Here is a 25,358-nt window from a genome sequence, read left to right as displayed (position 1 = left end):
TTTTAATCTAGTAATGGCTATATGACATAAACTTACTTTAGGTTGAAAATTAAACTAACAGCATATATTTGTATTTCACTTAAGGTATATTCAGAATTTCATTGGAAACTTAAAATATATATTTTTTTAATTTTTTGCTAATATCTTTCAAATATTTTCGTATATTATTTTATCTCTTTTTTTTAAATTTTTACTCAGAGAAGGCACTTGATTCTGCTCATTATTAAGAATAATGAGTCAAGATATAATATTGGTTTAGGGAGATTCAAACAGATGCTCTTTAGGATTGAACCGGTGATTTTAAATTCCGATTAAAACAATTGAGCTGAAAACAATCTCACCAAATTTCCACACCATATCAATTAGAGAAGCTTTCATACAAACTTTTCTCATATCAGACAAACATATATGTTTGAAGAAATAATCGCATCTTGAATTTGCTACACAATCTGTTCCCAAACATAATAATATGATAATGTTCGTATCATAAATAGATTAAAATGGGTATACTATCTGTGAACTATCTTTCAAATTATCGAAAATAACCATACATTTGAAGCTAATATTATATATTTACAATTAAAATCCAGGTTTAAGATGCAGCGTATGTAATGCTAGTTTTTAAGTAATATAACCCTAAGGGTATCAGGAGAAATACAATAAGAAAAATAATTAAAAAAGTATTTTTGTAAGAAAAATGGAAAGGTCAAAATGCCTTTCAAATTACTGTAAATAACCATATATTCGGGACTAATAATATATATTTGCAATCAGAGCCCCGGTTTAAATTGCACTTATCTACTGCTAATTTTTAAGTAACGTAACTCTAAGTGTATCAGAAGAGATGCAGAAGTAAAGTAATTTTAAAAAATTATTTTCCTGAAAAAAATAGAAACTGAAAAAAGGCCCTAAAGATGAAATAATTGAAGAAACGATAACAAATTCTGATGCACTATGTCATTTTATTAATATTATTTTTAATTTCTTCGAAACATTTTTTTTTTAATTTGGCTACTTTCGATTTGTATAACTATTACAATGCCTTAAATTTATTATATGGAATAAACAATTTTTGTAATTAAACTTATTTTCCTCCTCTTATAAAAAATAATTAATTTTAAAAATTCTGAATTCGTTTTATTTTATCACATTCCAAAAATCTCAATTAGTAAATACTTCTAAATTAAGTATTCCATTTTCTTAAATTAATCTGTTTTCTTTTGGTACAACTCCTTTAAACAAAAAATGAATGAATTATTAAATAAATGCAGAAAGATTGCATTCAGGCAGTTTAAATTATAAACAAATGCGGCGGTTTGCCTGAAGCGAGGTGTTTTCTTTTTCTTAAAAAATCATTTATTTGCAGCAAGAAATACATTTATGTAATACAATTTGAAAGGTTTTATTGTAAAATGTTTCCTGTTCATTTATAAAGAGCGGCGACGATTCGATACATTAAATATACTTATTTCTATTTGATGCAATTTTGGTGGGAAAGAAAAAGAAGAATGCTGTTGCTTTTTTTATACAACTTATTTCATTTGAACATTCGGAAGAAATAAATAAAGTTTAAAGACGCCAATAAAGTGAGGATATGAACATGTACACAAGCAAAAAGAAAAAACAAAACTATTCCATCTTAAAGATTTATATGTACATGAAAGATAAAAAGCAAAGCTGCGTAAAAAAATTGGGTCGCAATTGTATGATAAAGAAAAAAAATAAGATTTGTTGCATTTTCTAGCTAATATTTCTCGTTTAAGTACTAAGACTTTTTTCAAACAAAGAAATACATAATTTAAGTGTGGGTGCTTTTTTTTTTATTTCATTCAGGTTCAAGTCACGATATTTTTTTCGATGTAACTTTAATGACTTCATAAATAGAAACTAGGAAATAGCAATCTAAAGGCACAATTTAATTTTTATTTTATTTTTTTATTTCTCAAGACTTTTGCTTTGTCAGCGTTATTCGCTGTGCTATTAAATCACTTTGGCATTAGGAATTACTACATTTTTTTTCCATGCATTTAAAATAAAATGAATTGCTGTAACAGAATTTCCTTAGAACTCTTCTATATTTTAATAATTTTTTATCAGCAGTTCATTATTTATCAGAGATTAAACGAATATATAACTTTTATTTTAAATAGAAATAAACCATTTTTTATTACTATACTTTTTGAGAAAAAAAATCGCAAAAAAATTTTAAAGAAATAATATCCCATAAGGAAACGAAGTTTATTTTCAAACAGAAATGGTGTAGTGTTTATACAAAATAATTGAACAACCAAAGCTTGAATCCCCATGATCCTAAGGTTGTTCATATTTATAAATAGTATAATAAAGCATTTATAACTACAGTCTCACATAACTAATATTGGATATTCAAACTTGTAAATGAAATCAATTACGGCAAACAGAGGTGATAATATCTTTACATCAACGTTAATATGGAATAATGGTTGGTTTCTTTTGCATCCTACATTAGAAATACTTTTACCCATCGAGAATTGAAGCCCAAACTTTAGCGCTTACGGACGTATATTGATTCTAGAGCAATTGTATTTAATTAGCTCCCCTTTAACGTATCAGCATGCTTTTTATATATGTAATACTTAGGCCAAATCAAGAAAATTTATGAATCTTATAAATACTTTTTTTTCGTTTATTAATATTTAATTAATTTGAACATTGTTATTCCCCTCATACATTAAAATATAATCGAAAATCATAGGAATTACAGGAACAAATGCAGTTTGCCGAAAATAATATTTACAATCTATTTCAATCTTAACAAAATTGTAAATTTTAAATATACAATTTTCTAGACATTGTTGTATTAAGCTCTAGATTTTCATAATTAGTTTTTTCAAAAAAAAAAATTCTTATTTAAATTGAATATAGTTTATCTCAGTAGATCCTACTGCACAAAACAGAAAAGGAGTAAGCAAAGCATTCATAAGGCCATAAAGTTAATAAATTTTTAAATAAGTGCAAAACTTCCTGCCGTCATTTATTTGCTAATTACCATTTCTCAGATTTATTTAATCAATGCCTAAGCAGCTACTGATTAATTAAATATGATTACAATTGTTGCCATTAGTTCCAGCAGAAATCCCACTTATTTAGTGTGATTTTCAGAAGACGTTGAGTTATTTTTCATTTATTATTTTTCGTTATATGCTTCGCCTTGCGTATTCATCCAGAAATTATATGAAGAGAAATTAATATATTTTCTTTCGTCGTATTTCAATCTTCAGGTTAGTAATTTTTTCTCTTTTTATAAAATTAAAACGATATACATCGCATTTTATATAATTGTTTTCGTCTTTTAAGAGTAGCAATTCCAGAAATGTTATAATGGAATGATTTTTTTTCTGTCTTGCTATATGATTCCAGAAATAATTTAATAACTTTTTATACTTTTTTGCAATTTTTTTAATAATATCTGTGGAAATTGCATGGACGTTCTCTGGAAAACTAAATTATAATAAGGAAAGCCTGATGTTAAAAATATTTTATTCAATTGTTATTTTATTTTGACAAAAAAATTATCCCTGTCCTTTAGGAAATTATGTGAAGTGAATTAATTTTTGCCACTGTTTAAAGTGTTTTTTTTACCTTCTATTTATTCAGATTTCTCAAATTAATTATCTGCAATCAATATAAATAATGTGTTCATGAAAAAATGCATCTTGGCAGGCAGTTAGATAATGAAATCCTGAATAGATTTCTTGGGAATCTGAAATGTGTGACAAAATTTGTATTATTAAATATGTAGTGCTTAGCTATTTTGCTTTTAATTTAATGCAATATAAAAGTTTTAATTTCATGTAAAAATTTACTAAGAAGAGTTAAAATGAAAAGAAATGCCATATACTTTTAACCAAACCATCCAGTTTTAATACATTTCGTCGAGATATTTCCGGAAAAATAACGCTCTTCGCTGAAAAACAAGATAAAAGTTTCGAAAAGTTTCTAAAATTTTTTTTGCAAAAACATACGCATTGTCGAGAAAATGAAACTATTCTATCCTTGTAGAAGTTTTATTCTTGAAATTAAGTTTAGATTTTTAAGCATTTGATTCTTTTAAAGGAAAGTTTTCTTTTCCATTGGAAAGTGTCCTTAAATCTTGGAATATATTCAACAATTCAAATTAGTTAAGACTTGCAATAAATTGAATGAAGACAATTAAAAATATTGCCAGATAGGAAATACTATTTTTAAATTCTTCTCATTATTTAAAATTATGGAAAAATTTAGGAAAATAAAATTTTAATTAGAAAATATTTATATCAAAAATTCTTTTTGCAATAGAATTGAATGTATTTAAAGGCGAAAGAGGTCTGAAGTATGAAGTTTTATTACTTAATAAACTATAAAAAAATTAATGATGTATATTCATACATGCTTCAAAAATGTATAAGGGTTATCTTCAAAATATTAATTTTTGCATTTTTCTGCTTAAATTATGGGGAGATAATAAAATCATATTAGTTTCATTTTCTCATAAATATATATTTTAGAGTTCAGATATTTAAATTATAATAAATATTTCAAGCCTACCAACATTAATTAAAATTAATTCTTATTTAAAAGTCATAAATAAGTTAAGCCAATCAAAGTGGGGAAATATTAACTTAATATTAGTATAATATTATAGTAATAATCTCCATTAAATAAAAACATAGACGAATTCCCTATAAAACTTGAACAAAAAGAATGAACAATCTGATGTTTTAGCCCAATCATGTCATTATATTTATACATTGTCTACACTACAATGAAATTCTTTCTGTTATTATAAACTGTATTCGAAACTACCTAGCTTTTAAAATTCAGAAAATCGCTCTTTTCTGTTCTTTACATTGATATGTGAAAATTATGTGATGGTGTTGATTACTACTCTCAAACTCCACTTGTCAATTAAGAAATAAAGTAAAGTAAGTTCTAAAAAGAAATGTAACTAGCATTCTTTCCTAATATTATGACGCTTAAATCCAGTTCAAATCTTTTTACTTTACCTCTACATTTAGTATTTGCCTTTGAGAAACATGGAGAATAGAGATTAGAATAGTTCTGAAATGAGAAAAACGAAAAGTTTCTATCTTTTGTCCATAGTAGTACCATAAATAAGGCTCCATCTGTGGCTTATAAAATTTAGAAGTAAATGCATGAAATTTTAATATCATTAATTATTGAAAAAAGTTATTATCAATAATTTTTGAATTGATAGGAATGAATCCTAAAATCTCCTAGGGACTGTAGAAGAGGTTTCCACATGCGCCGACGCAATTAAACGCTTTAATAACAGAATGAAACGAACTTATCAACTCTATACCCGTAATAGATAACTGAATAGCTTGTAAATGCATCAAAAAGAAAGACAGACACTTCCAAATTTTCCAACTTTCATTAAATCTTGACTGAATGTAATTTAGGAATCAAGATTGAAATTGATAGATTTACAGAAGAGAAATAAAAGGAAATTTATTTCCTTTTTATTTTCGTAATGCAAATTGAAAAAAGTATTAAATATTTATTTTTCTGGATATAGGTGTTGTTTTATATATTTTTATTAGTTTTGGTTAAACGAAAGCAGCAGTTTAGTTAAAAGGAAGTAATCTTCCTCTGTGCAATTAAATTCCTTCTTGGTATTTTACAGATCCGCAAAGAAATCTTTTGATTGCCTGTGTTTGTATTCAGCAACAGTAATCACTTGAGTGAAAAAAAAAAATCATCTTACATTCAGCTTATTCAAATACAGACGTCCTGGCATACGGGTAGCGTGTCTTCAGCACCCTGGGTTCGAATGCCGGTTCGGACATGGTTATTCGTCTTCTGTGTACTATCTGTGAGGTGTGTGAATGTGCCCCTCTTTAAAAAGGTGTTGTGCAAGTGAAAGTGACGCATAAAGTAGCTAAGTCAAACTCTTGGTCCTAGATGGCACTACTGGAAAAACACGAGACGCTCACTCGGCTTAAATCGTTGACAAATCTGTCAGCTGGCTTGTAAAGTACCATGAGTAATTACAACAACAGTTTGTTCAAATGTTGCCTTTTCGAACGCACTTCATCCTAGATTTCATGTCTCTCAACCCACATTAATTTATAACTTCACATCAGAAAAATTTGTTAACTAAATCAACAGGTGTGATCTCCTCTTGATTTTGTTGCATCTTACATGTTGTGGGATGTTTTATTCTTAACTTTGGTATGTAGTGGAAAAATTGAGTATGTATTTTAGTACGGTACCTTAAGATCCATTCTATTTAAAATATGACTCACGTATGCAATCATGATGTGTAGATAATGCACTAATTCCTTATATGCTTGTTACATTAGTTATCGCATATTACATACGCTTGCGAAGACAGAACAACAACCAACCCGGCATTTGACAGTTAAAATTTGTTAGAAATCTATAATTTTAGTAGATTTTGTCATTTTATTAACCTCGTTGGTCAAGTTAATTGCATCATTTGTGATAATTGCTCTAAATCCCAAGAAATAAGCATTCTCCCCTTTGACGAATGTTCCAAAATTTAGCAAAAAGCATAATTTTGATATCACGATCATATATCGAATTTAATCTCGGTATATAATCTTAATCATCTCATTTATTAATTAATTAATGATTGTCACATTCTCGAAATTTTGGCGAATCTGCACACTTCATACCTCCTGACTGGAATAAACCAATACTGGTATTATGAGTTCTGACTGACTATCAATCCGTTGATCTGTGAACACGATACGCAAGAACAATTTGAGTTAGACTGAAGAAATTTGGCATATGATCTTTAGAGCAAACTTTGCATATGATCTTTAGACCAAACTCGAAGGCTTTTATCAAAATTTGAGCAAACTCCATTTTTAGGAAGTTGTATGTTCGAGTACACGTGAACACGATATCTACAAGACGTACATATTACAAGATGTACATATTACATATTACAAGGTGTACATCCATATACTTATAATAAAGCTCAATGTGTGTGTGTGTGTCTGTGTGTGTGTGTGTGTTGGCGCTCTACAGGCCAGGCCATTTGACATACAGCTACTAAATTTGGTACATGTATACCTTAAAGGTCGGAAATGTGCACCTGAGATCCCTTTTTTTGAAATTTTAATTAGAATTTTAATTATTAATTAAAAACTAACTTTCCCGCCAAAAAATCTTCAATTTTCCCCACCGCCAACTTTACTGTACATATTACATATTACAAGGTGTACATCTATATACTTATAATAAAGCTCAATGTGTCTGTGTGTGTGTGTTGCCGCTCTACAGGCCAGGTCATTTGACATACAGCTACTAAATTTGGTACATGTATACCTTAGAGGTCGGGAATGTGCACCTGGGATCCCTTTTTTTGAAATTTTAATTATTAATTAAAAACTAACTTTCCCGCCAAAAAATTTTCCATTTTTCCCACCGCCAACTTTTCCGCCAAAAAAATCTTCCATTTTCCCCACCGCCAAATGAGAAAGGTTTCAGTTTTTTTTTCTCCCAACAGTAATGAGGCTAGGGTTAACATTTTTCGGCCGATTATTTCAAACGATTCTGTTTATTTTCTTAATGTTTTATGCATTTAAAATAAAACATTGTTAATTAATACATGTTTCAGATTCATTCTGAAGTAATTTTGAATTAAAATAACACAGAATAAAGGATATTAAAAATGTATAATCTGCATAGCGTTACCCCAACTGGCGTAGAAAAATTCACGCATTTGCGTTAACGTAACTGGCGAAGAAAATTTACGCATGCACATTGTGTTCTGATTGTTGACATGACAACAATTATCAACGGATGATTTAAATTATTTTTAGGTTAGTTGCATGCTTTTGTAAGTAAATTGTACTTATGTTAGTTATATATTTTTTGTATATGCTTATAGTTTTAAGTACATCGTTTTTTAAGTAGTTTTTTTTAACCTGTTTTCAATTATTTAAATTATTTTTAGGTTAGTTGCATACTTTTGTAATTAAATTGTATTTATGTTAGTTATATATTTTTTTGTATATACTTATATTTTTAAGTACATCATTTTTTAAGTAGTTTTTTTAAATCTGTTTTCGACCAATTATTTTAAACGATTGATTTTATTTTCTTAGTGTTTGATGCATTTAAAATGAAACATTGTTAATGAATCGATCTGTTCATGATGAATCTGAGAAAATTTTGTTGACAAATTCTTGAGATATTACATAAATTAAGAAAGATATTCTTTAGTGCCCATCAAGTTTAAACGCTCAGTGACTCTATTATCAGTAATCATATTATTAAAAAATGCTTTGTTTCAGTAAAAATATTATTATATTAATTACAGATTAATCATTTACACTTTAATTTAAAGCATAAATTCTACGAGAGGTAACAGAAAATTAAAGAAATACATATCACGTTATGACTGAAGGCCTTTATAATATTATGAGTGAATTATATGACTATCAAAATTTGAAGTTTTAAAATATTTTGCTGAAGAATCTATTAAAGTAGGAATTGCGTAAAATATTTAATGGTACGACCGAAGTTTAACCGCCTGCTTGGAGCAATTTTTAAAAATCGCCAACAACGGCCTTGCGAAATGTTCAAAAGCAAAGGAGCAGATGTTCAATTATAGTGCATAATAAAGATTGCCAGCTTTGGCACGTTATCGCAACTTGGCGAAGAAGGGGGTTAAACTCCGGTTCAACCTATTTAATTATTAAAATTTAAACGAATATTAAGATTGGCGAACCGGCTGGTCGCCAAAGGCGGTTAGTATTATATAAAAATATAATATGTACACCAGATTTTAATCATATAAACTGATACACAAAAACAATATCTAAATTATAGCCATGAGATTTTTATAAATTACCTAACTAATTTTTTTTTTCCTTTCATAAGTTTTTTATTATACTTTTATTTATATTTAATGCATTTTCTTCCATTACATTTCAATGTTTTCTTGCATGCGTTGTACAAATATTTAAAGTTCTGCGCATAATGAAACCATATTTTGATGTTTATTAAAATTTTAATCAAATAAGATTAAATTCAAACTGCAATTATTTAACACTAATGAAGTGATTCATCAAATTTGTGTAATGCATCGTATGTAGAATTTAAGAAAATTAAATAGGTAAGATAAAAATTTATTTTTGCATTGTTAAAATGAAAATACAAATTTCTTAGGCACATTTAAAATAAAATATATTATAGAGGGCAACTTATCTTCCTTTACCAGAACAATTTAGTGTCTCGTTCATAATCAATCATCGCTTACTTTGATAGAGGTCTAAAATTCGCTTTCCTCTAATTACTTAGGAATCATCATTAGCGGCATTTCAATTCCTAGTCGGATAATTAACATATGACACTGAATATATTTTAAATAGACGAGGGCTTTTCTAAATGCTTATAACAAAACAAAAACTTAGTGAAATTTAATCTGTGTGGAAAATTTAGACAATAAATTAATGGAAAAAATTATATATTACTTTGCTTTTAAACACTTTATTATTTTCAGTCTTTTTTTAATAATTATATTCAGCAGAAATTTATTTATTAATACAATAAAAATAAATGATATAATCTGAGAAATGTTAAAATATATAATAAATTGGATCAGGAAACTGAATTTATAATTATAAATACTAATTTCCTATTTTAAAATCTCCTCATAAAGGATACTTGAGCTTTTAATACTAAATCAATTTAACATCTTTTTTATTACATTTCTTATACAATATATAGAACACAAGTAAAAAAAATACCGAGATGTGATATGCATATTGAATACTGGATATTTTAAACTTTAATCTTATGTTAAATAAAATGAATTCAGTTTTAAAATTCAAACTTATGAGATCATAGAAGTATTAAAGATGTTTTATAAATGACATATTTTTGATTAATGGAACGTATCAAACTCTAATATTTGGAGGTTTGGGGTTCCTAAAAAACCATTAACATACCTGATCGGCATAAATTATCAACTGCGAGGAAAAATAAAGTCATTCTTACTTTACTGCTCAAAAAATAGTGGTTAGTAGATTCTGTTTTCGTTATTGATTATTCACATTTGGATATATAGTAGAACCATGCTCCAAGGACTTGTAATAATGGAAAAGTAAGACAGAATTTGATAGAATGAGTTTTCTGAAGTATATGCTTCTGAATGCATATTCATTTGAATCTATATCTGAATGTATATGTATATTCAACTGAAGGGTGTATTTGACTTACATTTAAGTAAAGGGAAATAAGTTGCCTTCTCAAAAGAAAAGTTATTATTTCCCTGGGGGAAAACTCGAAATACCTTAAATAAACAATCCGGTCGTGTACAAAAATTTTACTTTTCGAGTTGAAATCGGTCTAAATTTTTGGATTAATGATGGTAAAATCATAGCAAAGATGAAATCTCTGATTAAAAGAATTATGTGCAGGTTCAGACCACTCTTGGGCAAGTGAAAGACATGGTTGATCAAAAATGGCATGCCAATTTTTATTCATATATATTATTAAATTTCAGTAAAGTAAAGTAACTAATTTTTTGCTATATTTTTTTTAAGAAATCGACAAAGTTAATGTGAAATTATCAAACACACATGAGCGCTCACACATACGGGCTCACATACACAAATGGGCACACACGCATATATATATATATATATATATATATATATATATATATATATATATATATATATATATATATATATATATATATATATATATATATATATATATATATATATATATATATATATATATATATATAAATTATTTAATCAATAAATTGCAAGAACGCACATAAACAAAATTATCAAAAGAATTACGTACATATATTTTAATATATAAGATGTCACTAGACTTTAATATAACGATATTATTTGAATCTTCAAAAATCTGTATGTAATGATTGTAGGAAAATGTATTCTGAAACGACTATTAAAATCGAATATGAAACTTGGGCGAACTCGAATATTATATTTGATGTAACTTATTAGCAAGATTAAGGAAAGAGAACATTTCAATTATAGAGACATAAAATGCTTTGTGCTTCAAGAAATTCATTGAAATCGAAAGATGGCTTAGGTAAAAGTAATATTAGGACCGAGGAATTAAGAAAGTCGATAATAAAATGCATCTGATCCTAAAATTGCTAAAACAGTGACTTATTTTAACAATTTATTCCTCATTAAGTAAAATTATTTTATGTCTAGGATTTATTTTGAATGAAATATGAACTTCTTAATCACTTGACGAAGAATTTTTTTATCCTTCTAATTAGAGCATTGTTTTATTAGTACAACCGGAGCATTAACTGTTATTTTGATCCGTATAAGAACATAAAAGGCACCCGAAATATTTAAGACTAAACAAGTAATTTTTGTATTTTATATAAATTCTTACTTTGCATTACTTATGGATTCAAATATCAAAAAATCCGTGACTTGATGGTGAATCTCATACGTTATTTTATAGGAAGGATTAAAATATAATCATAATGCTATTGAAACGCTAAGTAATTACATGATTTTCTTTAATAAGTACTGAGAGTTATAATTATTTTGGATAAATATACTAAACGTGTGATTTCAAATCATTTTCATTCAATTAAATTTCTATTACTGTTACTTTTATCCCTAAATGTCTGTTATAAAGAGTGATTTTTAGGTTTTATAAGTTGAGTTTATAACCACTTGCTTGAAACTTGTTTGAATAGAAGAATATTTATTTCATTGAATATTTCTCAAATTACGAGATTTATCCTCTCTATTCTCAAATGTCTTATTTGTTTTTATAAATATTACAAACAAATGATAATTGGAATAAGGTATTTAGCTAAAATTGATAATGAAACGCTTCGGTTTTCAAATGCTACTGATTTTTATTTGAATTTGGAGATTTTCAAATCGATCACCTGTTTTTATTAATCCTTTCTTTTATTATATTGAATACTTTTCTGATAATGTTCATATTTTTTATCATATTTTTGCAATATAGATAGACAGATTGTATATGTAATTTATTTTTTTACTGAAATTAATGTCATATGTTGTTTAAAGATATGACATTAATCTTAATCAACATATGTATATGTTGGTTAAGATTAATGCCAACATCTTAATATGTTGGTTAAAGATTTTTTATGCAAAATGCAAATTCGCTTTGGCTTAGATTATTATTATTATTATTGCAAAAATGGATCTATGTTATTATAATCTGAAATAATGTCATTTTTCCTATGCCAATAATGCAGCAAGGAAATGCCACTCAGAATTTGAATATGTGTGCTTGAAAGCTTCGACTTCTGTAAAATATTCCATTTTTAGATGGTTATTTCCATTTCCCATTTGTTAAAACATATCTATTTTTTCTTTTCAGGCGTGATGTTCACAGAAGATCAAAAAGAGAGCCCGACGGAGCTGGCATTCAAATACGCAGTCTACAGAATCAACAAAGATCGAAACATTTTGCCAAATACGACTCTCGTATATGATATCCAGTATGTGCCAAAAGATGACAGCTTCCACGCTTCAAAGAGAGGTCAGTGTGATATATGAATTTGTTGGGGAGAAACCCGAGTCGAATAATGTTACGATTTGCTATTTCAAGCATTATAGTATTTTTATTTTGCGTTGTATTTTAAGGGTACGGTGGACTCTATTAAGCACTTTTGCGAATTATTCACTAAGGGTTATGAAATTTTTGAAGCACATACGTATTACAATATAAATACGTCAAATTTCTTCAAATAGCTTTTCAAAACGTACATATTACTTTTAAGAAATCAAAATATATATAATTTTTAAATATTTAAAAATATTTCAAACCACTTAATTTTAATTTTTTTTTCCTTATTTCCCAATGTAATTTTTAAAAAAAAATAAGATAGCGTATGATTTTGTAATTCCAATTAAATGCTAATTTTTTAGAAATATTTTTATTTACAATTACAGAATTTTCATAAGAAATTTATTTGTTCTGAACTGAAATTTAATTTTAACTATCTAAAATAACTCAGAATATAAAGTGCATATAAATAAAGTTTACTTTTAATGTTTGATCGAAATCTTCAATAAAAATTATATTTAATTTCTTCAAAAATTAAGAACCTGTAACATTTCAAAGATATTTCAATCTAATTATAATATAATTTTGAGAAAAGTCATTAAGATGTGCTTTTTCTCCTCTTGGCCCTTCAAATATTTATTTTTTTGTATTCATTAAATTGTAATATTCATTTTATTCTTTAGCATATATGGAATATATATTTAAGTGATGAAACGATAAAAAAAAAAATTTCATGTTTTAGTCCATTTTTGCTTATTTCAGAGTTCACTGTCCCATTAAGACAAAGAATTCGAATTTTTTAAAAAAGTGGAACTGAATCTATTGAACAAAAAAAAAAAATGTTCTTCAACGTTTCCTCTATATTTTTTTAATGCAATATTTTGGTCTAACGGGTAAATGAATTTTAAATAATAAACAGTTAACGTAATGAAAAAAAATAATCATAATTTTACTGTAAAGCAAATAATATATTTACTATTAATTAAAATTAAAATTCGTGCATTAATTATCAATATAATTTAATAATTATTCGAAAATTATTCGAAATTTTTTGAAAATTATATTTTTTCTTAATTTTTTGCAAGGCAAGGATGTTAATGAAGAATAATAAATACCAAGCAACGTTTTTAGATGATTTTGCATTGAATATTGGGAATTTTTGACAAATATGTTGAGTTAAACATGATAAGATTATCTGTACTTTTGCAGCACATGTAGACATTTCTCAATCGGTTCATAAATTTTCACTTATTCTCACCAAAGTTTCTTCAAAACTGAAAATGAATGCATCGAATTTTAGTTTAATTTTAAATTTTATACAGCAATGGATTTTAATTTATTGTCACAATATTTTTCTAAAATGTACTAATTGCAAAATGTTGGGGTAAAACAGAAATTGTCGATACTTTTTACTTAATACTTAATTGAATTTTTAGTAAAAACCATTTATAAAAAGTGGTTTGTAATTAAATAAGGTATCAAAAGGTAAAGTAAGGTTTAAAATAAACTGTTTGCTAAATTTTTGGTATCAAGTAAAAAAAATAATTAAATTAATTTTAGAACTATACAATATATTTAACAATATTAAAAGTCGTTGGATGTTCACAGTATGCAATTTCAACCAGCATGAGCGTAAAGGCAAAATACCGGCATTACAAGAATGTACGTCAACCACTACATTTATCGAAAGCGTCAGATGGAAAGAAAAGAGAGAAAATATGCTAATGCATTCCAGTGTGAATAGGAAAAGTCATTTCCTTCAAAATGAGCATAACATATTTTATTCAAAGACTTTCCGATTAGCATCGTGATTAATATTCAAGAGGCAATTAAGATTATACGAAGGAAACAGATGTTTGTTATCATCACCCATACTTAAGACCGTGATGCATAAATGTTCAATGTGTCGAAGATCTTTTTACATAATAAACGAAAATTGTACCAATTAAAAGCAGTTATTAGCATTCCCCGAAGATGCTGTTTCAAAAAACAAAATGAAAACAGAAAAAAAAGAACATTTTTTTTTCCTTTCCGTTTTACATTTTTATTCTTTTTTTAATCGAAGATTTTCGACAAATTGTCTGTAATCAAAGATGTACAATTACTGAAAAAAAATTCCATTTATCTTAACTTTTTTGAAAATAGAATGAGAAACGATGATGTTTAAAAAAATAGTTTAATTATAAAAAAAAAAGTGAAATGTTCAAAGACATTATATAAAAAAACAATGAATCCCAAAAATAATAACTTAACGAAGTAAATTAAAAAAAAAAAAAAAACGCAGACAGAAATAAAAAAAAAAAATCAAACAAATAAGCTTCTAGTTACAAATATTTTGGATGAAAAAGCATTTATGAAAAATTAGACTTTAATATTTTAGAATAAATAAATACAAATTTGATATTTTTCCTTTTTTTTAAAAATTAAGTTAAGTAATTCACAAATATAAAATTCGGAATCAGTTTTAAAGCAGTCATTTACTTCATTTTTTTAGCAATCGCGTTAGTTTCTCTTGGATATAGTTACTATACCCATGGTTACATCTCTTGTACATAGTTACATTTATTCAAATAGTTAACTCCATTCTGAATGCTTCAGCAATTAGAGTGTAGAATTTATTTTGATGTTTTTTTCTTTGTTGACATTGATTGATATTCAATTGTAAACCTGTTTAAATTTTATGTCTTTTTTCTCTGTAACATTTCGAGGCCTTTCAGTATAAATTATTCTTTATTCTCTTATTCTTTATTTGTAATGGCAATATCTATAAAAATAGTATAAAGCTATTTTTTATAATTTTTTATGTAATAAAAACTTAGAATGAATTTACTGAATTTATTGAAGTACTTCTGAAATTCGATTCTTCTCTAATATTCAAATGTTATAAAACTGAATTTCTAGAATAGCAACGTTGATTGAGATTCAACAAAAGTGAGTGAATAAGAGATTCTCTCTGTTCAAATAAAAAAAAAATCATTGGAATATAGTTGCTTAAATTTATCAAACATTTGTCAGTAAACTTTCAAGACATTTTTAAGTCGGCACCCTAGATTACCTTCATGTTTGAAAGAACTCATTGAACAGAGAAATTAAATATGCTCATGAAAAAAAAATGGCTTAGTTTCAGTTTACTTGATTATTGACAAATATTTAAATAAATTATTGCATAACAGATATGTCAAGAAAGATGTTTCGTTTCATGAAAGAAGCATTGATCTTACGGCTATGTTTTCATAAACGATAAGAAACCACCAATTCAAATGGTTTAGAATTCGTTATGATTATAAAGCAAACCCAAGCAAGAAATAACAAATATGAAGCAATCATGAAAGAATTATTAAAATTGTATCGTCACATTTACGAGAATGAAATAACTATACATGACATACGAAGTCAAATTAAGTTTTCAATGAAAAATTAACAGAGGATAGCAGAAGTGCAATATAAAAGCAAATGATAATTTTAGTCATTAAACTGTAAAAAAAAAAAAAAAATTATAAAACGGTAACAAAAAATAATCATGTCATATACAAATAAAATAAAAATAGACATATAGTAAAAAAATTATAGCTTGACATATATAATGCTCAGAACATAACATATAAATGCATAAGCATAAGAAAATATAAAGCATAGAAGAAACACAAATATAACAGATAGTAATTTTCGTATAACAAAGACAGAAAAATTGGATAAATAAAAATAATATTAGAATCAAACTCCAACCAATTAGCTACAATTTCCTTGGAAATAGTAAGAAAAGCTATCACAATAAAAATACTTAACAGAATAAAAAGAAGGGTTCTTAGAAACATTACCAAACAAAGAAAAACATTCCAGACTTATTTGCATGTTTATGTTATGAAATATGAAAGTAATGCGTGAAAAGACAGGCAAATATCAAGAGAATAATATTCCTTTACTTTCAGCAAATATAATCAAAATAGTTTAGAAAATAAAAACTATGAACATAAAAAGGAAATGGTTCTTGAATGGGGATAAAAATTATCAGTTGAAGGTTGGCACATTATCTTCGATAAGCACAGCAGAACCGACAATCAGAATGACTTTAGTTTATCCAAATCTTTAGTGATTCTGTATTTACGAACTTAAGAAATGTAAACTTCTCAAAAATTTCAGTTGTGCTGTCAGAGTCAGTGAAATTCATTGCAAAATAATATACCAGATTTTTTGCGAGAAATTTCAGAATGTGCTTCGTCTTAGAACAAGCTAGAGTCATTAGCTAAAAAATCATTATTGTTCAGAAGAAGAACAATACTTCATTTTGTACTGAAACCATTGAATTTTTGCAAATTATCCATTAATTCTTTTTTTTTTCATTTCAATTTCATTTTTGAATGTCCAACTTGCCACATAACAAGACACATAATTCAACTTCTAGCAGCAGCAGCAGTTGTAGTTATTTGGTTAAAACAGTCAACAAACAACTGAATTTCATTTTTGATCAGTAATATTATTACCAACATTGGATTACATAACTAAATTCATATTCAATATCAATCTTTGCCACAATAAAAATTTTGTCTTGATTATCCTTGGAAATGAACTGCATTAAGCAGTCTTCAAACTTTTGCATCATATATTTGTGAATTTTTCGATGCTTAAAAGTCCGAACTTTTCAAATAACATACTGAAAGTTCGAACAATTAAAGATTTGCAGTTACAATTATTTACAGGCAATATCTAATGATATATTTATAAAATTTTTCTAAATTAGTTCTAAATGTCTTTATCCTATCGAAAGTTTATTAGTAACATATAAAAAGATCAGATTTTGTTATTTTATTTATGCAAATTTACGCTACGTCACATTCACAAGACAGAAATTTGTCTACAATAATATAACTATTATTTACTATCATCAGCTCTATGATGTCGCGTTCTATTTTTAAGACGCACAGAAAACTTTAAATTAAATTTTCTCAGGTAAAAAAATGCTTAAAATACAGATCTTTGCAATGCAATGCTATCAAGATTATAACAAACGATTATGGATATCTGAAGTTTCCGTAAAGAAATGAGTATTAAAAAAAAATCTTATTTTGATGTTCTACATGATAAAGTGATTTTATAAATTTCTTTTTTCGAATATTGAATTAATATGAACAAAATTAAATTTACTTTCCCTTCAATTTTGTAACTCTGAAAGACGCCTCTTTTTTTTTAAACAGAAAAGAAAGAAAGCAATACTGGTTCTGTTTACCTAAAACGTGACGTGAAAAGGAATGTCATCGCAAAATCAATATACATCGACCCTGATGAAGGTTTATTCTTTTCTTTTCAATAATCTCTGGTTTTCCTTCCTCTGCTCTCCCCGAAGAGATACTTCTTTTCCTTTCTCTTGTGGTTTTTGCGGATACTCCAATACTTCATTTCCTTCTCTCCTCCCAGCCTCCAATTTGTTCTTTCATTAGAACCTTGACACTGAAGAGAATTAATTCTACCTAACATCTCCTGAGATGGCAGCAGGAATGACATTTATGGGTTGTTTTCTGAACACCTAGAGCTTTATTGCTCATTTTATTTATTTTGTCTTCTCCAGTGCAAGAATGTGTGGACACAACGCGTGAAGGTCACCGATCCTGTTCCAGAAAACTATATCTGTCCAGCAGAAATGCATTTTTATTCTTCAAGAAAGATGTTCCTATTTCCTATTAGAATAATATTCAACGAACAAAAATATCATTCTGTAATATCAAAATATTTAAATTACATGAAATTCCTTCTTTCTTTTTCTATTGATGAAATCCTTTTTATATTTATTAAATCATCTTTATAATCATTCCAGCAAAAAATTAAAATTTGGAAATTTTTTTTTCATTTGATTCCATAATTATCTTGATTAACTGCTTTGAAATTATTTGAATAAAAAATCAGCACAAATCTTATAAATCACTTAAACAGCTGTTCATAGACATTCAGTAGATATTAATTCATACGAAATTTTTCCTGTGTTAGTAATTTTGTAATACTGAATTTGTCGCTTTATTTGTAATTGCATTATCTCTGACTTCTAAGCTTTTGGGATGAAAACAAAACAACAAAAATTTGCTAAAATAATGTTGCTTGAATGACGGACTCGTGAAATATTTGATGTACATATATCACCTTTGTATTCATAAAGAACTTAAAATAATAAAGAATAAAGTTCTCAACGTGATAAAAACTCCGCACTACAAACTAGTAATAAAGATTCCAATAAACAAATATTTAAAATTTTGGATTAATTGTTCTGACATAAATTTAGTCCGATTGTACCTGAATTTTTATAGAGCGCACATATCATTCTTTTTTTTATTATTTAGAAAAAGAATTTGAAATTGATAATTAATGAGTTTACATCCTCATAATTCTCCAAGATGTCTCGAATGATGATCATGGAGAAATCATGCCACGCATATGATCAACATGGAGAAATCATGCCACGCATATGATCAACATGGAGAAATATTTTGTCATAAAAATTGCTAAAGATTTTGTGGTGTACATTTCAGAAATCTGAGAAACCAGCGCCAATAAAAGAAAATAAAAAATGCAGTGTATTTTAAACGGATAAATTTAACAGTTTTTGAAAAAGAAATTATGTTTCGATTCCTATCGAATTCCTGAAAAACCAATATAGGTTCCAATGATTTTTTTCAGGCAAAGAAGATATTTACTGCCAGATCATTGCCTTTTTTAATTCATCAGCTACTTACAAGTAAAAAAATCAGTGTTTTTATTTAGAATGTTTTGAACAAATGTTTTTAGCAATAAAATGAAATGAACAGTCAATTCATTCAAATTTCCGTCAAAACTTCTTTATACAAATCGGCATATAAATACATTTCAGAATAAATTTTAAATTTGAGTTTCATGTTACAATTTAATGTAATAATATAATATGTTCATGTTGCCCCGGAAATCTGAGTAAAACTGATACATTTTTGCCAGTTTCGAATTTCATCTTTCTCCCAAATTCTTTCACAGATTTTCCTTTCAAATTATGTGTTAGCATTATATAATTATGTATATATACATATTTTTAAAAAATCACAAAGAAAATTTATGCACTAACAGGCATAAATGAATTGGGAAACATAACTAGCTATGTTACGCTGACGCAAATTTTGAGAAATAAAGCAAACGGAGATTACCAAAAGCTGGCGAAACCAAACTAAACTTGGAGGGGAGGAGGTGCAGGGAAAGGAAAGGAGAGACAAACTTTTCAACTTTAACGATACGGAAGCCGCTAATGGGCTCGTAATTACCTAATTAAAATGTGGAAAACTCTTTATTCCGCACTTTAATGGAGCAAATCAGTTAATCTGCAGATTAGCTAGGTAATTTGAACCATAGATTAACCTAAGATTAATAGGAACATAAAATAAACCAAATAAAAAATAGATGGCGCCGGGAGACTTCAATTATTATTTACCTTTAATACGTTAGCTTTGTGTTTTTAAAAAGCGGGAATCACAAAATCGATAGCTTAAAACTTCCTTGCCTGTTGCTGATTTGTACTTTCCTTTTTGTTTTCATTTAATGGTTTAAGTGCTATTTTTGTTTTTATTGTTATTTTTGTTATTGTATTTTTACTTATTTGTGGTTATTTTCCTCTAATTTGTTGTTTTGTATTGTGCTTTCTGTTAAAAATGGTATATCTCTTGGACTTAATTTCAGTTTATTTTCATGTCACGAGGAATCATTATTAGACTTTCTTGTCTGCATTCCCTCACAGAAAATATCCTTTTTTTTTGTATCCCTGCCTGAGGGTGACCCTTGAAAAAGTATTCAGGCCAGATTCTTTTTTTATTTGTTTTAATTTTTATTATGTATATTTGATTTTCCTATTAACTTGATTTTAATACTTTTGTCTCAATTCATCTGTGTTTTAGAAGTAACTGCATTTGCGCTCTCTAAATACTATGAAGTTTTTCCTGTTCCTGTTTGGTTTTAGTTTGAATAAGAAATAATTTTTAGTTGCTATTCCGAAACTATTTCGCGTTTCGTTTTCAAAATATTTCTTACATTAGATTAGATTGGTTACTTATATATATATATATATATATATATATATATATATATATATATATATATATATATATATATATATATATATATATATATATATATATATATATATATATATATATATATATATATATATAATTGTCATTACGAACTAGGAACAAATTGGTGAGTTACAAGTATCAAAATTATGAAGATACTACACAATTTGTTGTCTTTATTCTTGTTGATGGAGAATTTATTATTGAAAACTTATAATATCCCCCGAAATATAATTGAAAATGAAGTTAAGTTCTTATTCGAAGAAATCGGTACTTAAAATTTTATTGACCAGTAAAATGAAACATGAGATTCTCAAATAAGTCTATAGTTGAATAAATTCTTGATATGAGGCTCATCGCGAGGGATTCTTTGAAGAGGGTCATTCAAAAAATGTAATATTGATGGAAAAATACCTTGATAACCAATTCGTTTTAAGTGCTTCTCAAGCAAATCTTGTGTGAACGGGGGGAGGTGATCCTGATTGTCAGAGCAATCAATTGAATGTTCATAACAGAGAGATAAATTTGATTGTACAATTTTTATTTATTTATTTATTTTTATTTGATTCATCTGAGGAATATGATGAAATACTCAAAGTTTATGTGACTCAGAAGATAGATGATACTATTCTCCGAAACTGAGGTTTGGAATTTTTGTTCTTTAGGAAAAAAGCGCCAAGCATTCTGCTAAGAAATTACTCAAATAAAAGGAAAAGGGGAAATTGAGTACGAATTATTGCTTCAGGGTACATAGTTAATAAAATATTTTACTTCAGATATATTTTCAATGAAATATTATTGAATGTATACAGAATAATATTTGAATAGTGTAATTATGGTTTCATTAGAAAATACATAGTGTGGTATTTTCGAATGAAAATTGCAAGAAATTTACTTTTTCTGATGAAATTATAAAAGAAATTAAGATTTCATGCTTGCAGACTAAATAATTCATATTTTGTAACCAGATATTTTCTTTACAATAAAGAAATATTTTCTTTACAATAAAGACTTTAAATTTCTTTTCATTTCGAAATGATTTTAATATAGTTAGATAAAGAGTTCTTTCTACTGACATATTTGGTATTTGACACGATTTCTCAAAAATATTTTTTCATATATATATATATATATATATATATATATATATATAAATATTTTTTCACACACACACACACACACACACACACACACATATATATATATATATATATATATATATATATATATATATATATATATATATATATATATATATATATATATGAAAATGATTTCGAAGTATTCTTATACAAAAATGGTTTACAAAGCATTTGGAACAACAGAAAGCACGTAACAAAGATAACCCGGCTTACAGTAAAGATATATATGCTATAAATTGCGATTTTTTTAATAATACTGACAAATCTTTCTTTTATTTGGAATCAGCATTTAAATTCGCTCATGAGTTTGTGACAATTATTGATAAATGTTGTACTCGGATACCACTTCCAAATATTAATCATTTTACATAACGGATAACATTGAACTTCCGTTTGCAAAGAATAGAATTGTGCTTATACCAGTCATAGAAAACTTCTCCTCCTTGTTCATTTTTGTAATATTTAAAATCTCTTTCTTTTTTCAATATTTTCAAATCTATACAACTTAAATTTGGTTTTTAAATTATTTGAAGTTTTTTCAACAGTGCTCTGAAAAAAGATAATTTAATTCTAATTTACGCTAAAGTTATATTAGGTGAGGGATATTAGGAACCTAAAGTTCCGAGAATATTAAAAAAAATTCTTATCAGACATAATATCAAATACAAATGCTAATTTGCTTTTAAAATTTTCTTCTTGAGCGATGTATTTTCGCCAGCGATCATGTAGTTAAACTCGGGAGGCTCTACATAGACCATCCGGTCAAATATCCACTATGTCGCTTGCGATTTTTCTTTTATCTCATCTGAAATCACAATATGATTCTTTGTGAAGTTAGGTTAATCAGTGGAAAGAACTATAAGGCACAGGGATTAAACTCATTCAAATAGGCAAGATATGGAAGTTCCTCAGGAGGAACTTGCATAACTCTGTGGGAAAGACTAATAAGAAAGAACCATATAAAGGAGGATCTTCCTCCAGGGAACGAATAACAATAATAATTTTAGCCTCAAAGTAGCTTTCTGGACAAAGTTACTATCTCTTCTTTGTTTCATATGGTTTGCCGTATTTTTCATTTTTGGTACTATTTCACAAATTATGTATTATTCTTACGGTGAAAATAATTGAATGATTTTCACATAAATGCTGGAAGGAGAGGAAAATGATCTTAGTAAATTTCAATTTATATTCATTACTTATTATATATACATTTAAAAAATGTTGATAGTTTCGACAAATAAATAACAATAGCAATACTTATTTTCATTCCATAGATTTCGACTAGTTCAAAGGATAAAAATAATAATTAAAGATTGATATTTAAAAAGACTTATATTGAAAAAAAAATTTCAACACGTTTCATGTGCACTTTTTGATATTTTCTATATCAGAAACAAATAAGTGGTTATAATTATAATCTTAAATGACATATTTGCATGATTGAAACGTGTCTTGAAAGTTTTACTTGAACATAATGTAATTCTAATCATCATCTTGAAAATTATATTTATTATATTAGAAATTATTGAACGATTTCTTTAAATGCAATTTTATCACTTATTAAAAAAACTCGATTATGACATGTAAAAAAAACATATTTTTTAAAAATAATATATCTACGAAACAAATTATACGAAAAAAATATTATATAGAATACAATATTTCTACGAAACAAATTTTGTGAAGAGTATTTTTATCAAACCATCGCAAAAGAAGATTAAAATTGTCTAGCAATAAACATCTGATTATTAAAATAAAATATAAATCCATAGTTGTGAAGGTTGTTTTGATGGACTTGATGAAACCTCAATATTTCTATGTTCTGATTCGCTTTGAAAATATATTTGTCTATATATTTTTCATTATATTTTACGATAATTTTATTAGTATATTTATTATTGTATTTTTTTGTTTACACAGCTAGCTTTTCAAATAAATAACTTCAATAATATGGTTTAATGTAAAATATCCCTTAACAATTTTCGAAATGCACGCAAAATATCATAAAGAATATAAAGGATTAAATTCAAAACGATGCGTTTTCCTATACTTTACAGAATTTATAGCTCCATATCTCACGCTGGAAAATGGAACTTTATAAAATATGCTTTTGGATCTATTTTCGTTTCGTGTATTTATTACATGCAATTTTTTTTATGACGATGTGTCCGGTGAATCTCAAGTGGCGCAAAAAGGGATGAATGTCAAATGCCTTTTCAAGCAATGCGAATGATGGCTGACCAGCTGCTCTAGATCTGATTCAAAGAGGCGGATTTCAGTTTACATCTTCGAGGGGAATGTTCTAGAATTTTCCCTTTTCTTGGAATCCTCGTCTATCTCCGGGTAAGTGACGTGGAACAAATGACCAAAAGCAAAAAAAAAAAAAAAAAAAAAAAAAAACCTTAAAGAAGGGAAAAAAAAAGTGGATTTTCTTATGGGAACCAAGAATCAACACAAAAGACAATTCTGAAGATCGAGAAGGTGACTAGAGGCTCTTGTGTTCAATGTTGCTAGCGAAAATCTGAGTTTATGAACGATTTGGGAATAGGAATTGACGGTCTTGTGGATAATTTGTTTTGGGACCGCAGATAATCTTCTTTTCGGGATAGAAAGTATTGAATGCAGTTTAGCATTGAGACTTTGACGATCGGCAAATGTGTTTTGTTTTTATCTATATATTAAATCTTCTCATCTATGCGTTCTATCTATTTCATCTTCTCACTCATTTAGACCAGAGAAGTGAATGAATAAACGTATGTTCACAAAATATTAATTAATTCTAAGAATATATCGGAATTTTCAAATGCAAGAAATATTTACCTTTTTAGTAAGTGCTGAATGTTTTATTAAATGCTGTTCGCCACTTAATAAAAAGGGTTTTCTCTAAGGAATTATAAAAAATATTTATTATTAATTTTGAAAAATTTCAATGTTTTTTTGAAAAACGGATTAGGACTTTCTATATTAATTCATTTTAATAAATAAAATCAATTCATAAATTATAATAGAATTTGTTACTTTTTCCCCAAATAAAGGATTTTAAAATTCCTTGTATAAATTATTAGTTGAACAAATATTTTCATATTTTTCAAATTTATTTTATAGGCAATTGAATATAAAGAATTTTTTTATACTTCTTTTACATTTTCATGTTTTTGCTTTATTACAACCGGAAATAAAAATTTAAATCTTTGTTGTTGATAGTCATATGCAGGTAAGTAAGAGTAGGTTGAAAACATGATGTTCAAATAAGAAACGGAAATATGGAGCATTTTTCACTTATGGAACTGATAAATCAATAAAAATTAAAAATAAACTTAAACAAATTAAAATTAATTGCTTCAACAATTACATTTTGACAAGACGTAACTATCCAATACAAACACAGAATTTTCTGTTAGAGTGTTAGTATTTTTCTTATACTGAAATATTATAAATTAAGAAAAAGTACACTATGTGCATTGAATGATCAAAGTTCCATTATAGAAATAAATCCAATCTGAAAGAGAAATATTTAATTCTTTCATTACCTTTCATTTCTACTATGATTTCACTACCTAATTATTTTGCA

At 26.8% G+C, this 25,358-nt stretch overlaps 1 protein-coding gene across 2 annotated transcripts in view; it reads left to right on the top strand.

Moving 5' to 3' along the window:
• The window catches only part of LOC129961916 (glutamate receptor ionotropic, kainate 2-like), a 187,882-nt gene that overhangs the window by 91,496 nt on the left and 71,028 nt on the right, over positions 1–25,358 (top strand). For both annotated transcript variants that reach the window (XM_056075553.1, XM_056075552.1), the window contains exon 2: positions 12,385–12,546. In XM_056075553.1, coding sequence (XP_055931528.1) covers positions 12,385–12,546 — 162 coding nt within the window. The remainder of the gene's footprint in view (positions 1–12,384; positions 12,547–25,358) is intronic.

The sequence above is a fragment of the Argiope bruennichi genome, chromosome 2 (assembly GCF_947563725.1).
Source record: "Argiope bruennichi chromosome 2, qqArgBrue1.1, whole genome shotgun sequence".
In the NCBI taxonomy this organism is placed as follows: domain Eukaryota; kingdom Metazoa; phylum Arthropoda; class Arachnida; order Araneae; family Araneidae; genus Argiope; species Argiope bruennichi.
This window is presented reverse-complemented; position numbering and strand designations above follow the sequence as displayed.